The sequence below is a fragment of the Perognathus longimembris genome, chromosome 3, assembly GCF_023159225.1.
Source record: "Perognathus longimembris pacificus isolate PPM17 chromosome 3, ASM2315922v1, whole genome shotgun sequence".
NCBI classification, from domain to species: domain Eukaryota; kingdom Metazoa; phylum Chordata; class Mammalia; order Rodentia; family Heteromyidae; genus Perognathus; species Perognathus longimembris.
The window spans coordinates 85,517,816-85,530,971 of record NC_063163.1 but is presented as its reverse complement, the minus strand read 5'-3'; the positions used below and the strand labels follow the sequence as shown (position 1 = coordinate 85,530,971).

Here is a 13,156-nt window from a genome sequence, read left to right as displayed (position 1 = left end):
AACAACAATATCTTTTAAGAACTACTTTATTACAAAGACTCTTGGAGGCTATGCCATTCAAGGTATCTGAAGTAGGATTCCATAATTTTAAATGATTACAGCTTTTATAAATAGGAACCCTTCAATATCCACTGAGTACATTTCAACTTAGCAAAATCTAAGCCATTAGAGGAAAACACATGTTTAAAATTTTTTCTAAAAACCTAGCTGAGCATTGAATTCAGGGCCTGTTGAGTTTAAATTTTAGTGAAATATAACCATATAGGTTGCAGTTTAGAGCAAGTAAATGTCTGCCCTTGTTTCTATAGCATGTGAATAACTTGTGGTGTTGCTATCTTAGGTCAGAGGCATGGGAAAAGGAAGGCAAGAATTGCCTTTGTTAATCTTTAGTGGAACTTACTGGAATGCACAGTAAATAACTTGGAAATTTACTATCTCAGTATCTTCTAAAGACTTGGGATGGGATGAGTTTCTGTGAATTTTTGGTGTGACATAAAATGGTATCCAAAATGATACTTATTTTTACTCTTGAGAATCAGGTTGCCTATGATTTTAGTCCCTTCAAGATGAATTCATATGATAACTCTCCAACTCTGACCCAGCCGAGCACTGGAAAATGGAAGCTGTGTCTACACATGTCCAGCTGAGCACTATACTGGATGTTGAAAAACCCTGAAGGACACCCAGCTGTTGTAATTAAAAAATGGATCCTACTCTGGACAGAATTCCTTGAAAAAAATAGTAGATTCCATGAGACTCAGTATTGTTTGGTCTTCAAAGTGGCGATAAGTATATTCATAGGTGCCTGTATTAAGGTTTGCCTTAATGTACAAGTTAGGCTTACTAACATCACAAAATCCATGCATAAGTGGAAATAAGCATATTTTCCTTCAATTGTATTGCATAACAACTGTGGAAACCTAATATTTGTAAGAGTACTTGTACAGTATTAGCTTACAGTATCCAGTTTTCTTTCATGATCTGTTTACCATCTTTATTGAAATTATTACTCAATATATTCAGATTTTTATCAAAATGTCTTTAGATTTTATGTAGAACAATATATGTCTTTGTGCTAATATTTCTGGGCAAACATGGGAGAAATGCTTGGCATACATTTACTTTTGTTTTGTTTTTTGCCAGTCCTGGAGCTTGAACTCAGAGCCTGAGCACTGTTCCTGGTTTCTTTTTGCTCAAGGCTAGCACTCTACCACTTGAGCCACAGTGCCACTTCTGGCCTTTTTCTATATATGTGGTGCTGAGGAATCGAACCCAGGGCTTCACGTATACTAGGTGAGCACTCTACCACTAGGCCATACTCCTAGCACACATTTACTTTTGAAAACACATCCACAAAAGACAGCTTAGGGCTGGAAATGTGGCTTAGTGGTAAACTGCTCGCGTAGCATGCATGAAGCCCTGGGTTTGATTCTTCAGTACAACATACACAGAAAAAGCCAAAAGTGGCACTGAGGCTCAAGTAGTAGAGTGCTAGCCTTGAGCTAGCCTTGAGCAAAAAGAAGCCAGGGACAGTGCTTAGGCCATGAGTTCAAGTCCCAGGACTGGCAAAAAAAAAAAAAAGTTTGAGAAGATGAAAGAAAACACAATAGAAAGAATATGCTGAAGCCAGGTGCTACTGTCTCATACCTGTAATCCTAGCTACTCAGGAAGCTGAGATCTGAGGGTTATGGTTCCCAGATGGGAAAATCCATGAGACTTTAGCTAATCACACACAAAAAGCCAGATGTGACAGATGCAGAGATGTAATAGTTCTATTGGTAGACCACTAGCCTTAAGCAAAAGGCACAGAGGCAGCACCCAGGTTCAATCCCTAGAACCTGCTTGCATATACAAAAAAATGACAAAGGAATGACTGACAGTGAAGATGTCAAATCAAGTCTTGTGTATCATTATGTGTATAAGCATGTATTTATTGAAGAAAACATGTTTCAATAGGAGAATTCGAAATTTCATTGAAATTATATATATATATATATATATATATATTTTTTTTTTTTTTTTTTTTTTTTTTTGGCCAGTCCTGGGCCTTGGACTCAGGGCCTGAGCACTGTCCCTGGCTTCTTCCCGCTCAAGGCTAGCACTCTGCCACTTGAGCCACAGCGCCACTTCTGGCCGTTTTCTGTATGTGTGGTGCTGGGGAATCGAACCTAGGGCCTCGTGTATCCGAGGCAGGCACTCTTGCCACTAGGCTATATCCCCAGCCCTGAAATTATATATTTTAACGTACAAAGTGGAATGCTCCTCCTCTGTTATTGGTCTTGATTGTTTCACCCCACTAAAGGAATTACCACTAACGGAATTAATTAGCTGTATTTTGATATAATACTCTACCAACCTTTAATATATATATATATATTCTTTTTTTTTTCTGTCAGGAGGGTTGAACTTGGGACCTAGCCATTGTCCCTGAGCTCTTTTTTGCTCAAGACTAGCACTCTACCACTTTGAGCCACAGCTCTACTTCTGGTTTTTGAGTGGTTAACTGGAAATAAGAGTCTCATAGGGAATTTTCTGCTTAGGCTGGCTTTGAACCAACTTCCTCAGGTCTCATCCTCCTGAGTAGCTAGGATAACAGGCAAGAGTCACCAGCACCAAGCTAGTGCTATAATTTTTATTTTTTTTTGATTGCTGTAATTTTTAAATGGGGTTTCAACATGCCACTTCTCATGCTAGAAGCTAATGAAAGATTGTAATATCTCTACAACAATGAAGTAATATCAACTAAAAAGAGATCTTATGGCAGCATCCCATTCTTCAGTGAAGTAGGCAGGACATTTTCCATGTGTCAAACATTCCCTGTAGTCACAGCTTGATTTTAAAGGTTCTAGACTATAAATACTTGACTTGATATGAAATTATTTGTATGCAAGGTAAAATGAAATACAGTTCATTTTAGATACCCTTAGATACACAGATAATAAATGCTTGAGTAAGTTGGTGGGTAAGTTATCGGTAGACAGGGCTTCTCATGCTTTGTAAATTTAGTGCTTTGATATAGCAAGGAATTAACATCAAGACCAAACCCAACCCCAGCATTCAGGAGGCTGAGGCAGCATGATTACCAGTTGAAGGTGAGCTTGGGCTACATAGCAAGTTTGAGTTGGCTAGACTGAGTTACATTCTCAGATGCTGTCTCAAGACACAAAGGGCTGAGACAGTAGCTCAGTAGTAGCAGGCCTGACTCTAGGGGAAATGCCCATGTGTTAATCCTTACAACTACACACAACAAACATTAGCAAACAGAAAAACCACAAATCTTGGGCTGGGAATGGGGCTTAGTGGTAGAGTGCTTGCCTGGCATGCATGAAGCCCTGGGCTCCATTCCTCAGTACCACGTAAAGAGAAAGAGCTAGAAGTGGCATTGTGGATCAAGTGGTAGAATGCTAGCCTTGGCATAAGAAGCTCAGGCACAGGCCTGAGTTCAAAGAGAGAAAAACCAGAAATTACAACTCAATGTCACTATTAATATAGAAACAATTAGAGTTTTTACAAATCCTACACTTATTGTCAAAACCTGATTAATCACAGTTCATTTTTACTATAAACTCTGTTCTTATGTTGAAGCAGTTGAGAGAAATTGAACTTTGACCTGCTTTCATGTCAAATAAGACCACACAACACACATAACACTATGTCTACTTTAGGAAAATGTCTTAGTAGAGAGGAATTACTTTTTACAAGCAGATAGAAATATCCCTAAATCCATTTACTAAGGACAATGAGGAAAATAATGAGGAAAACTTGGACCATCATGATTTCAGGGGGAGAAAACTACTAAGTCACTGACAAAAGAGGACTGAACAGGGAAACAACATCCTGAAACCCTTAGACAAGAGGAAGAGGCAGTGGGCAACAGAGAACACTGTCCTGCTCAGAGATCCCCAGAGAATCTGTATCCCCTCCCCCCAGGGCCACTTGCCAGAATGTTGGATTTGAAAGAATGAGCAGATTAACGGATATCAGGAGCGGTGTGGCCTCGACCAAACAAAGTGTAATTAGAGAGATTGTACCGCTCAACCACTCCAAGCCTTCTTCTCGGTTCATCTCTCCATGAACATAAAAAGAAACTTTGCCAGGGAACTTCACACTGTGGCTGTTGAAAGGAATTCCTGTCCTGTAGATACTACTGAAGGCCAGGTGAGAAACAGGAATAGGAAAAGACATAGCCTGAAGGCTGGAGTTTAGTGTTGGTCAACAACTGCCCACAAGGGGTCAGCCCACATCTGAGGATAGTGCCTGAGTCCCAGAAGAGCTTGTCAGGCAATGTGCTGCTGATGGACACAGGCCCTGCTTTTGCATTATCAACGGATTCATTTGGGCCATGCCAGTGGTGACATCACTGAGAGTCTCAGCTTCCATCTCTCCTTCTCTGTGGAAAACACAAGCAGTTAAGGTCATGTTTCAGACTTGGGCTCCCCAGATGAAGGGATGGAGGCTGGGACTAGTGCCGGGACACTGGTGTGTCAGGTTGGCTGCCATGGTGCTCTTGGGGGTACTTCTTCTCCCAAGCATACAGTGTGACCTGGAGTCGGTACATGGCTCTTCCTATGAAATAGTCATCCCAGAGAGTCTGACAGTCAAGAGAGGCAAAGGGCCAGAACAACAGGCATCCTACATGCTATTCATGCAAGGCCAGAAGCAGCTGCTTCACCTGAAGGTGAAGACAGACTATTTTGTGAGTGGCTTTCCCATCTACAGTTACCACAGTGGCGTCCTGGAGCAAGCAACGCCTTGGCTCTCACTGGACTGCCACTATGAAGGCTACATCGAAGGAGTGCCACGTTCTTTTGTTTCTGTCAACATCTGTTCAGGCCTCAGGGGCATCCTGATTAAGGAGGAGACGTCCTACGGCATTGAGCCCATGCTGTCTTCCCAACAGTTTGAACATGTCTTGTACACCATGGCACACCAAGCCCCAGCCTCCTGCCGTGTGGCGTCCACACACAGTCCAGTGGTGTCCACTGGCCGGCAGCAAGAGAGCCGGAAGCCTCATAGCCCCCAGCTGCTGTCCTACTTGTGGTCCCACACCAAGTATGTGGAGATGTTTGTGGTGGTCAACTACCAGAGGTTCCAGATGTGGGGCAGTAACATCAATGACACAGTCCGGGGAGTACTGGACATCATTGCTCTGGCCAACAGCTTCACCAGGGGACTCAATACAAAGGTGGTGCTGGCTGGGATGGAGATCTGGACCGAGGGTGACCTGATAGAGGTGCCGGTGGACCTGTGGGCTACACTCAGGAATTTCAACAGCTGGCGGCGAGAGGAGCTCGTCCATCGTGTGAGGCATGATGTGGCCCACATGATCGTCGGGCATCATCCCGGAGAGAACATGGGCCAGGCATTTCTCAGTGGGGCCTGTTCCAGTGGTTTTGCGGCGGCTGTGGAATCCTTCCATCACGAAGATGTCCTCCTCTTTGCCACACTCATGGTCCATGAGCTCGGGCACAACCTGGGCATTCCGCATGACCACTCGGCCTGCGTTTGTAAAGGTAAGCACTTTTGCCTCATGCATGAAAACATCACCAAAGGACATGGCTTCAGCAACTGCAGCTCTGACTACTTCTACCGTTTCCTTCACAAACACAAAGGGGCCTGTCTGTTTAACAAGCCACAGCACAAAAGCCGCAAGGGTAGGGGTGCTACCTGTGGAAACGGTGTGATAGAGGAATCGGAGCAGTGTGACTGTGGAGATTCATGTGAAAAGAATCAGTGCTGTGACTCAAACTGTCAACTGAAGAAAAATGCACAGTGTAGTAATGAACCCTGCTGTGCCAACTGTCAATTTCGACAAAAGGGGTTCCTTTGTCGTACTCTAGTTGGACTGTGTGACCTCCCAGAGTACTGTTCTGGAACATCTGCAAGTTGCCCTGCAGACAGGTATATGGAAGATGGATCTGTGTGTAATAATTATTTCTATTGTCTTGGTGGTCATTGCATGGACCACAATGGTCAGTGTACTATTGTGTTTGGGAATATGTCAAGATCTGCCTCACAAGAAACATACAATGCAATGAACAGCAGAGGAGACCGATTTGGACACTGTGGTCGTGTCTCTGGGTCTCCAGATCGCTATGTAAAATGTTCAGAAGAGAATATAATGTGTGGTAAACTTATATGTATGGGTGTTACTTTAATGCCAAAAATCACAGCCAGTCAAACACTTATTCAGATACCTTATCAGGAAGACTTCTATTGGAGCCTGGATGGATTTAAGGATGAACATGTTCCTGATAAAGGAGATGTTTGGCTAGGCACTGTTTGTGGTGAAGGGAAAACTTGTCAAAATCATAACTGTATTTATACCACCAAAGTCAGGCCTAGCTGTGATTTAAATACAATGTGTAATTCAAGAGGAGTTTGCAATGATTTAAAGCACTGCCACTGTAAGCCTGGCACTGCACCTCCAGATTGCATAAACAGAGGATATGGCGGAAGTGTGGACAGTGGCCCACCTGCTAACCCCAAAGAAAGAGTTGCAAAAAATGCTATGAAAAGAACCAATGTGGTTCAAAACTTTAAATTAGTACTATTAATTATAGTAATGGCATTAATAGTAATGGGTATAATGATTGGCCTCATCTACATTATTAAAGGTGGGGAAAGTAGAGTAGAAGAAGTAATACAAGAAGAAGAAGAAGAAGAACAAGAACAAGAATACGAACAGGAAGAAGAAGAAGAAAAAGAGCAAGAACAAGAAGTTCAGAAGGAAGAAGGAGCAGCTCATCCAGAGATCCCCGAAGAGGTTCCAGTAGCTCCTACAAAGAGCCTTGAACAGATTCCTCTAGAACAGGTGCCTTCAGAAGAATCATTTAAAATGCCCCTGCCAGAAGCTTCAGAAGAAAAAGACAATTTAGTGTTAGAAGATTAAAAATGAAGCCCAACACACCCAACTCCTCAAGCACCATGTGACGATGAGAAGGCCAGGGAAACAGGTTAGGTGGGAACTGATGGGCCTAGGGTCTCTGACTGGAAGCTCTATAGTGTGAAAGTATACTCATGTGTCAGGAGTGATTGATTCCTCTACTTTCATTACTCATTTAGTAAATAAATGCTTATTAACACATCAAATGCCTTAGTACGTTGACTTTTGCATACTTCATTTGAAGTCATCACATATATTTTGGACATCAATATCCTTGTCACTTTGGACTATTGCTTTAGTCAATGCAAATTCTTTTTCAGGACATGGTTTCTTCCATGTACCTTGTTTGATATACAGTAATACAATTTACGACTACCACAAATATTTTTGATTCAAGGGCAGGGAATATGGCCTAATGGTAGAGTGCTTGCCTCATATACATGAAGCCCTGGGTTCGATTCCTCAGCACCACATATATAGAAAAAGCCAGAAGTGGCGCTGTGGCTCAAGTGGTAGAGTGCTAACCTTGAGCAAAAAGAAGCCAAGGACAGTGCTCAGGCCCTGAGTTGAAGGCCCAGGATTGGCAAAAAATAAAAAATAAATAAAAAAGCTTTTTGATTCAAGGAACAACTAACTACCTATCACATAAGGGCAATTTTCATGTGTTGACTACAATGTAACCTCTAACTTTGTTTTCATGAAGCAAGAAGTTTTTAAATATGAATAAATAATATTGTAATCACACTAGGTTACTAGACATGGATTCAGGTTCCATGGAGAGTATTTTTTGAGGCCACTGAGCTTTGCAGCTCTGTTGGAGGGGTTATGGCTGATAAGGAAGAAAACCCTGTTATCTAGGTTAAGAAGCTAGCCGTGAGCCAGGTATGGGTGCACACAACTACAATCCCATCTACTTAGGATGTGAAGACAAGGGCCAGAAGCTTGAGGCCAGCTAGGCAAAATTGGCCAGACTCTCTACAGGCTGTAGTTTAGGTGGTCACGTGTAATGTCCACCATGGGCAAAACTGTGGATTCACCATAGTACTCCCAACAAAACAAAAATAAAACAGAGAGAGTGGGTAGCATTAAGCAGGGCTTGTGGTGATTGTGGTCTAACACCAGACTGGGGCTAAAGTCAACCTACAGAAGTAATACCTTATCTCAAAATAACAAAAAGAAAAATAAGCCAATGCTGAAAGTATTGCCATTTAAATCTGACAACTGTGCTATGTGACAGATGTGAATTTCCAGGTGCTCCCTACAGTCATGTTCTTTTTGTATCCAAAACGTTTTCCTTATAGGACAGGCTCTGTCTCCTTCCACTTTTACATTCTAGTGATGAATTTCACACCCCTAGGTATCTCACAGCCAATGAACATCACCCAGAGTAGAGATAGGAAACTGTGTTTTAAACCAGTTTTATAAAACTTATTATAACTATTTTATAGTACTCAACAGTGCTGAGAAAATGCATGAAATTAAAATGCTTCTCCTTTCTGTTTTAGAAAGTGTTTATTTACATTAATATCCTGTGAGTGACCATCAGGTGGAGTCTTTCCAGCACAGGTTACAGAGCTCTGGAGGTGGGAGTTACTTCTCTGGGAAGAGGGCACAGAGCAAAGATATTATTAATACTGCTCATTCTGTGCCAGGCATGGTGTTAATAAGCCTTTGACATTCATTGTCTTAAGTGAAAACTCAAGTTGTCTTAATTTCCATCTCGTAGCTCAGTGGCAGAGTCCTTACCTAGCAGCACACATGCAACTGGGGGTGCTTCCCCAGCACCACCTCCAAACCAAAGGAAACCTCTCAATCCCAAGGAAACTTCTGCGTGGTACTCCAGGACCCAGACATCACAGATGCTGCTCTTGGCCTAGACAGTAAGCGCTGGAGCCTGCAATCCTTGTGCTGGTGTGACTGAATCTATGATCTCCAGTGCCTGTTGAGCCTTTTCCTTCAGTATAAAAGAGAAGATAATGATATGGTTTGGTTTGGTTTTGTGCCAGAAACATGGCTGCTTTCTCAGTGGCTACTAAAACAAAGGCCTTACAAGTGAACACTGACCTCAAGAGCCTACTGGATTGTGTAGTCATTAGGATCATAAGATATCCTTTCCCCAGCTAGAGATGGACTGCATTGAACAGCAAGCTAGGATCATCATTCAGCTCTGTAGAACCAGCTGCCTGAGATGGTCAATAGATACTAAACAACTGGATGATTTAAGCAAAGCCAACCTTAAAAAGGGAGGCAAGTGGAGCACCACTGGCTTATTCCTATAATCCTAGCTCCTCAGGAGGCTGAGATTTGAGGATCATGGTTGGAAGGCATCCTAGTCAAGAGAGTTTGTGAGACTCTTATTTCCAATTTATCACCAAAAACCCAGAAGTAGAACTGTGCTCAAGTGGTAGACTGTCAGCATTGAGCATAAAATCTCAGGGACAGGATGCTGGCCCTGAGTTCAAGCACAAAGTCTTACAAAAAAAAAACAAAAACAACTGGAGGTGCTAGGGATATGGCTTAGTGGCAAGAGTGCTTGCCTTGTATACATGAAGCCCTGGGTTCGATTCCCCAGCACCACATATACAGAAAACGGCCAGAAGTGGCACTGTGGCTCAAGTGGCAGAGTGCTAGCCTTGAGCAAAGAGAAGCCAGGGACAGTGCTCAGGCCCTGAGTCCAAGGCCCAGGATTGGCCAAAAAAATAAAAAACTGGAAAAGTATAGGAACAGACAAGAGGGGTACAGTGCTGTATGCCACTAGTCCCAGCCACTTCATCCTCTGAGGCAAAACAATGCCTTTAATACTCTGACTCCACCACAAATAACAAGGGCCAATATCTCCCCTTTAGGTAGAATGCCTTCCAACCATGCTCTTCAAATCTCATATGTTGTACAACCAAATCTTTTCTCCTATGGAATATCGCTATTTTCACAAACTGTAAAATTCTAAAAGTCTCTAAACCACATCCAGAGACTGTTGAAACCTATTAGGGCAGACAGATGATGGCAAGGAGAGACCGATTTCAATATACTTATGTGGGCCTGGAGAAGAACATGTAAAGCTATGACCTAGTTCACAGTGATTTGTGAGTAGATAGATATGACATGGGATTTTAAATCTCCAGATCCAACAGGCAGTTTCTTTCTTTCTTTTTTTCCTTCCTTCCTTCCTTCCTTCCTTCCTTCCTTCCTTCCTTCCTTCCTTCCTTCCTTTATTTCTTTTCTTTTTTTTTTTTTGCCAGTCCTGGGCCTTGGATTCAGGGCCTGAGCACTGTCCCTGGCTTCTTTTTGCTCAAGGCTAGCACTCTGCCACTTGAGCCACAGCGCCACTTCTGGCCATTTTCTGTATATGTGGTGCTGGGGAATTGAACCCAGGGCCTCATGTATACGAGGCAAGCACTCTTGCCACTAGGCCATATCTCCAGCCCCCAGGCAGTTTTTTTAAAGCCCTGTGGAAAGCTGCCTGTGGTGTACTTGCCTATAGTCCCAACATACTAGAGGTTGACACAGGAGAATCATCAGTTTCAGGCCAGCCTGTACACACAGTAAAACCCAATTAAAAAAATACCAAAACAAAAACTCTAGGTGAGGGGCTGGGGATATGGCCTAGTGGCAAGAGTGCTTGCCTCATATACATGAGGCCCTGGGTTCAATTCCCCAGCACCACATATACAGAAAATGGCCAGAAGTGTTGCTGTGGCTCAAGTGGCAGAGTGCTAGCCTTGAGCAAAAAGAAGCCAGGGACAGTGCTCAGGCCCTGAGTCCAAGCCCCAGGACTGGCCAAAAAAACAAAAACAAAAACAAAAACTCTAGGTGACTGCAGTCTCCCAGACTGTGTGACTTTATCTAAGAAATGAGTCCATTTCCCCAAGTCCTCTCCTGAATGTGTCTGGGGCATAATGCGGAAAGCTTACAGGTTCCTCTCATCTGTGTTGGTAGCAAGTATTCACCCAGAGGGTGAATTTTGCCCTCTTCTCCATACTGTTGCTGCTCCATTTGTTCCAGGCTATCTCAAGCCAACAAAACCAAGGTGCTTCCCCAAAGCACTTTCAGCTTGGTGTTTCCCCAAAGCAAAGCCTTGTGTAGGCTCTAGATTTTTCTCCAGGCTTGGGGGAAACAAAGGGACAATGTTTTAACAAGCATTTTGTCAACTGGTTGAGTGGTTCTGGGAGTGCAAAAATCTCACTGAAATGTTTCTTCAATGAAGCAATAAAATAGTAAGCAATTATAATGTAAGCTCCACGATGCTTTTAGCCACAAAGATACACCCTCACTGGGGCTGGGAATGTGGCTTAGTAGTAGAATGCAAGCTTACCAAGTCATACTTCTAAATTACTTGTTTTTCATTAGTATTTCTTGACCTGTTGGTAATAATTTCTGTTTTTCCTCCATTTTACCATCTTCCCAAGATTTTAATTTTGGTTTAGCTATTATAAGTAGAAAACCAATAAAAACCCTACAAATCAAAATATAGTCCACACAGTATTTTCTCCTGGACCGTCTTGTACACCTATGCTGCCTGCTTGCTACTTCCCATTCCTCCTAATCCATACAATTCTGTTGACCTGCAGGATAATGACAGACCTGCTCAGGAAATGCAGACCAGCTAAGAAGGACTGCCTAATATCCTGCTTCAGTCAATCTTTTTTTTTTTTTGGCCAGTCCTGGGGCTTGGACTCAGGGCCTGAGCACTGTCCCTGGCTTCTTTTTGCTCAAGGCTAAAACTTGGCCACTTGAGCCACAGTGCCACTTCTGGCTTTTTCTATATATGTAGTGCTAAGGAATTGAACCCAGGGCTTCATGTATGTGAGGCAAGCACTCTAACACTAGGCCACATTCCCAGACCTGATTATCTCTCTCTTTTTTTTTTTTTTTTTTGCCAGTCCTAGGTCGTGGACTCAGGGCCTGAGCACTGTCCCTGGCTTCTTTTTTGCTCAAGGCTAGCACTCTGTCACTTGAGCCACAGCGCCCCTTCTGGCCATTTTCTGTATATGTGGTGCTGAGGAATCGAACCCAGGGCCTCATGCCTCATATATGAGGCAAGCACTCTTGCCACTAGGCCATATTCCCAGCCCCCTGATTATCTCTTTTTAGCTGTTTGTCTTCATCTATTTCAGATAGGCAGTGCTAGAATTTGAACTCAGGGCTTCCAACTTGCTAGGCCACAGCTCCAGCCCTTTTTGCTCTGGTTATTTATTTATTTATTTATTTATTCGGTTGTGGGGCTTGAACTCCAAGCCTAGGTATTGTCCCTGAGCTTCTTTGTGCTTAAAGCTAGTGCTCTACTACTTGAGCCACAGTACTACTTCCAGTTTTTGAGTAGTCAATTGGAGATCTCAGCCTCCTGAGTAGCTAGGATTATAGGCATAAGCCACCAGTGCTGGCTTCCCTGCACTTTTTTGTTCAAGGCTTTGTGATCTACCACTTTGAGCTACAATGCTACTTCTTCTGCTTTACTAGTGGTTAAATGGGGATAAGAGTCTCACAGACTTTCTTGCCTGGGCTGGCTTTGAACTGCATTCCTCAGATTTCAGGCCGCTGAGTAGCTAGGATTAAAGGCAGGAGCCACAGGTATCTGGCAGCCTTACATATTTAATGAGACAAATGTGGTAATGGAACCTCTACCCACATCTTGCACTTAACTAAATAAGACCTATTCTTGGAGCTAGGAATATAGCCTAGTGGTAGAGTGCTTGCCTAGCATGCATGAAGCCCTGGGTTCAATTCTCAGTACCACATATATAGAAAAAGCTGGAAGTGGTGCTATGGCTCAAGTTAACAGAGTGCTAGCCTTGAGCAAAAAGAAGCCACGGATAGTGCTCAGGCTCTGAGTTCAAGCCCCAGGATGGGAAAAACAAAAATAAACTATTCTGGGCTGGGGATATGGCCTAGTGGTAAAGTGCTTGCCTCATATACTTGAGGCCCTGGACTCGATTCCCCAGCACCACATATACAGAAAACAGCCAGAAGTGGCGCTGTGGCTCAAGTGGCAGAGTGCTAGCCTTGAGCAAAAAGAAGCCAGGGAAAGTGCTCAGGCCCTGAGTCCAAGCCCCAGGACTGGCCAAAAAAAGAAACAACAACAACAACAACAACAACAAAAACTATTCTTACAGTAGAAATTTAGTGTCCATGTTTCTTTTTTTGTTTCTTTTCTTTTTCTTTTTTTTTTTTTTTTTTTTTTGCCAGTCCTGGCACTTGAACACATGGCCTGAACACTGTCCCTGGCTTCTTTTTGCTCAAGGCTAGCCCTTTGCCAACTTGAGCCACAGCGCC

At 43.1% G+C, this 13,156-nt stretch overlaps 1 protein-coding gene across 1 annotated transcript; it reads left to right on the top strand.

The window, feature by feature from the left end:
- Positions 1-3,593: 3,593 nt before the first annotated feature.
- Positions 3,594-12,004, top strand: LOC125347738 (disintegrin and metalloproteinase domain-containing protein 1b-like). The gene is made up of 2 exons (XM_048340711.1): positions 3,594-6,640; positions 11,978-12,004. Exons 1-2 carry the CDS (start codon positions 4,343-4,345, stop codon positions 12,002-12,004), a joined length of 2,325 nt encoding a protein of 774 aa, XP_048196668.1. The 5' UTR covers positions 3,594-4,342.
- Positions 12,005-13,156: the final 1,152 nt, after the last annotated feature.